The following is a 4366-nucleotide window of genomic DNA, read 5'->3' as shown; positions in this document are numbered from 1 at the left end:
ACGGAGGCGAGCAGCACGGCGGCGGCCATCCAGAGAGAATGGGGCGCGGCCGCGCCGTTGATGACATTCTGCGAGACGCATCGGTAAGACGACGTGATCAGATACCCGTTCATGCACGTGGAGCACTTGGTGTTGTCAAGCATCATGCACTGCGCGCAGTTGGATACGTAGCACGACCTCACGGCAAGGCACTTGCCATTGGACACGTAGTAGCCGGCGTCACAGGAGGTGCAGCGGGTGCTGTCGCCGCTCACGCACGTGTTACAGTGCTCCACCTCGCACGCCTGCGGGTTTGCGTTCCTGCAGCTCGTCGCGTCGGCGGCGAGACTGTAGCCGGCGTCGCACTCGGCGCACAGCCTGGAGGTGCCGGCCGCGCACTTCTTGCAGTTGGGCACGGCGCAGGTGTCGGAGAGCCTGCAGAGACCGTCGTAGCTGTCGACCTCGTAGGGGGCCACGCACTTCTGGCAGCGCGACGGATTCTGTGGGTCGCACTGCATGCAGTTCTCGATGCTGCAGGGCACCTCCGAGCAGGTGAAGAGCGGGGTGAGGAAGTAGTTTGGCTTGCACTGAGTGCACGTGCCGGGGTCGCTGGGGCAGCTGGCACAGTTGGCGTCGGCGCAGGACTTCGAAGAGAAGCAGTAGCCAGCGCTGAGGGTGTACCCCGATTCGCATGCGACGCACGTGCTGTGGTCGCCGGCTAGACAGGTAGTGCAATGTCCGATGCGGCAACCACTTGTACCAGATAAGCAGCCTGTTGTACTCCAGGTGCTTTCAGCAGAGCATAGCTGACAGTCGGCGGCATTATCTGTGTAGCACATATCGCAGTTCTGGATGGTGCACTGATTGACGCAGAATCCTTTGCTGTCTGTTGTGTAGCCGTCGGCGCACTTGATGCAGGTGTCAGCGGCGGCGGTGGCGCAGGTGCTGCAGAAGGCGACGCGGCATTGCGTGTTCTCTGCGGGCATGCTGCTAGACACAGGGTAGCACTCCCCACCGTTGGTCCAATAGTAGCCTTCTGAGCACAGCTGGCAACGCTTACCTTCGGAGTCCGACTGACAGATGTCGCACATGGATGCTAAGCACTGCGTGCAGCTGCTGGTGATGGGCTCGAGCACGTAGCCACTCACGCAGACGTCACACCTCCCGACGGTGGTGTCGCATGCTTTGCAGTGAGACACACCGGGGCAAAGCGGGGTCGACGGAGCGCACTGCACCGGAAGGATGCTGCCGGTCGGTGGCTCCGGGCAACAGACGCACTTCTCCGAGAAGGAGTACACGAAGGTGCCGCCAACATCGCACCGTGACAGTTCACGGCACTGCTCGGTCGTGTAGGCTGTAGCCGGTGCGATTACCATGCAGGCCACCACCACTGCCGCAGCCAGAGCCTCTCGGCAGCGCATCTTAGGTGAGTCAGCAGGCGTGAGCTGCGGGGATCCCGTATGCGACGTGCGCCCGTGCCTGAAAGCCTGTCGGTACGTACGGTGGGGAGAGGGCGAAGGGGGGGGGGCGGGTGGCGGTGGTGAGCAAGACGCAGATGCTGAAACACACACGGAAAAGAGAGCAGACGAAGAGAGGGAAGATGCCAATGGTGAAGAGGGACGAGGTGCTTGAGGTGGCGCGGAGGAGGGAGAGTCTCGCGTTACTGCACGCCCGCGCCGTTGGAAAGAGGTGTATTAGATCGGGAGTAGTTCGAGAGGAAGGCAGGCAGGGGAGTAGAGAAGCAGAGGACGCAGGGGAGGCAGAGAGGATGAGACGAGCGATGTCGTGCTAACGGGAGGCGATCAGATTGCACCCTCACTCAACTCCCCTCTTAGGGGGGCCTCGTTTTGTTTTCGGTGATGAGCGAGGGTGGCTTCTAATGGCTTGGGCCCCCGACTGATCTCTCTGTGAGCCCGCCTCCTACCTCTGGTCACACGCAGGCATTAAAAGAGTGACAAGGACAACGCTGACGGGAGGCGTTGCGAGGAGGAAGAGGTGCGATGTGGTGGCGAAGTGTCGTGGCGTAACACAAAACACGGCAGCCGGTGAGTGAAGGAGGAAGGGGGGGGGCGAACGGATGTCGTGCGCACAGGCAGAGCGAAACAGCGACGAGCAGGAGTGGCACTGAAGGGCATCGGATACGATGGATAGGCACACACACACACGAAGACCCCCGCTCCCTCGACAACGTGAGGGAGAGAGAGAGGACCGCACCGAGGCCACGCCTGCAGGAAGAGAGTGCGAGGCCACCTGTCTCACCTGGCGGCGACATGAGGGGGTGCGGATGGGCGGGGGACTCATCCCGAGGAAACAGGCAGTGGAAGGAACGAGAGGGGGGACCATAAGGCCACTGGGGCCCCTTCCCAAAGACAATGGGGAACTACAAAGTAGCGCTGGCAGATGGAGTGAAGCGCTCGCTCCTACACGACAGAGAAAGCGAAAAGCCTGGACAGTCCCCACCCGACCTCGTCGCACCGTTGTGTCCTGAGAAGGGTGTGCCACAGTCAATCAATCAAGCAAAGACGACATCCTCTTCTGCAGGGACCGGCGCACTCTCGCTTGCAGGCTTGGGAAGGGTGAGGAGGAGGAGAGAGGAAGGGCGAGAGCGCACGCGCGAGTCCACGTTAGTCGGCCAGCATATATTTTTTTTTTGCGGTCCAAGGCACGCCTCCTCCACCACGGTATGTGCACATCTGCTGTGTAGAAGGAGGAAATCGATTTACGCAAGAGAGACAAGCGACGCGAGCGTGTTGCTCGCGCCCTCTACGAAGAGCATAACCTGTCAGCAGCGTCTCTGAGCTTCTGGGCCCTTTCTCGAGATGGTACGCCAAACGTGGGCCACGTCACCCTTGCATATCCCCCTTTCCCCCACCACGCAAGGCATCGACGGGGAAAGCAATACCGAGCAACGGTCCGCGATGGAGACAGGCAGTGGGGGGGGGGTGCATAAGCGGAACGCGTCCAACATGCACGCGTGTTCGCACACAACCACATAGGCACAGGGGTGCCACACGCCAGGGAAAACCAACGTGTGGCACAGCGCTCAGCGCTTCTGCTGCTCTAGGCGGTTTGGGGTGATGCACTTGTGTGAGGGGCGCAGGGACGTGGGGTTCGCATATGCGTGTGCGTGTCTGTGTGAGTGTGCTTCACCGATTTCACCATGTACGTAGGCATGCTCGGCTGCCCTATGCGAGAAATTCATGCGTACAGTCCTCAACGCCTGCCAGCTTGGATCCTACCCATACATCAGAGGAAACAAAACTTTCTTCTCTGCCACCACAACTGCCTCCCCCATCCACCCCTTACGCGTGGATCAACACACAACATCCAAATAATCCACCGCAGCCTACCCTGCAGCGCCCTCCCCTCATAGCGTCGTTGAGGAACCCCATCAGTTTCATCTCGGCCCCAACAGACTTCTCCTCGCAACACTCTGCTGAACCACCACTACCTATCAGCTGACACCAGTAAACTTTTCTCAACGCTCTTCTCAATCAACCTACCACGACAAAAGCTCCACTCCGAGCACTACCTCCACGAACGTCGGAGGACGCCGAGAACATCATCACTGCACTACGCTTAAGTCTAACAAAACACGAGAAGGCGGGGGAGGGGGAGAGGCGAGGGGGGAGAGGACGGAGCTGCCAGTGTTGTTCTGCGCACGTGCACGCGCGCGTGGCGGCACCGCCGGATGGGTGGGGGGAAGAGAGAGAGAGAGAGGGGGGGGGGAGAGGGGGTGGGGAACGGATGGTCGAGCGGCACATTGGGCGCGTGGAAAGTGAGGGACGAAGAGAGGGGGTGGGGGAGGCGCGCGGCACGGGCGGCGACGTGAGGCATGCGCGTGCGGCGAGGAGAGGGGGTGGGGGCGACGACGAGGGAGGCGCCGATGCGCTTTGAGGCGCGCGCGTTTTTGTTTCGCTTCGGCCCATGGCGGCCGCCTATCCGGTGCGTGCCGCGCGAGGCAAGAGGGAGGGAAGGAGAGCGGCAAAGCACCGCGGGCTCGTGTGGGGGTGTGTGCTCGCGCGCGTACGCAAGCAAGCGAGCCATGGAGCGCAAGAACACGAAGAGGGCACACACACACACACACACACACACACGTGCATACACAGGCATACCCAGCGAAAACAAAGGGGGTGAGGGGAAACAGCTATGCACACCGTGTGTGAACATGCAGGTAGACCACGGTGGAGGGTGCTGAGGGACTATTCAGAGGAAATGGGCAGCGGCTCCAACGCTGGCCCCAGGCGCCACACGCGCATGCAGGGGCAGGTGGCGGCGGCAAGTACACACACAAGAGAGGTAAGAAGAGGAAAGGAGCCCCCCCTCACCTGTGCACCCCCACACCCCCCCACACACACACGCAGGTGGCGGCGCAGGGGTGCGGGGA

The 4366-nt window shown here is 61.4% G+C and overlaps 1 protein-coding gene across 1 annotated transcript; it reads right to left on the bottom strand.

Moving 5' to 3' along the window:
* Nucleotides 1-2: 2 nt before the first annotated feature.
* Nucleotides 3-1400, bottom strand: LBRM_04_0260 (surface antigen-like protein; the record flags this gene model as incomplete). The annotated part of the gene is made up of 1 exon (XM_001561661.1): nucleotides 3-1400. A coding segment is annotated over one exon (1398 nt), but the record flags the coding sequence as incomplete, so codon positions are not given.
* Between the last annotated feature and the right edge of the window lie 2966 nt (nucleotides 1401-4366).

Source organism: Leishmania braziliensis, chromosome 4 (genome assembly GCF_000002845.2).
Source record: "Leishmania braziliensis MHOM/BR/75/M2904 complete genome, chromosome 4".
Classification (NCBI taxonomy): domain Eukaryota; phylum Euglenozoa; class Kinetoplastea; order Trypanosomatida; family Trypanosomatidae; genus Leishmania; species Leishmania braziliensis.
The sequence above is the reverse complement of the archived record's forward strand: the minus strand, read 5'-3'. Positions and strand labels throughout refer to the sequence as shown.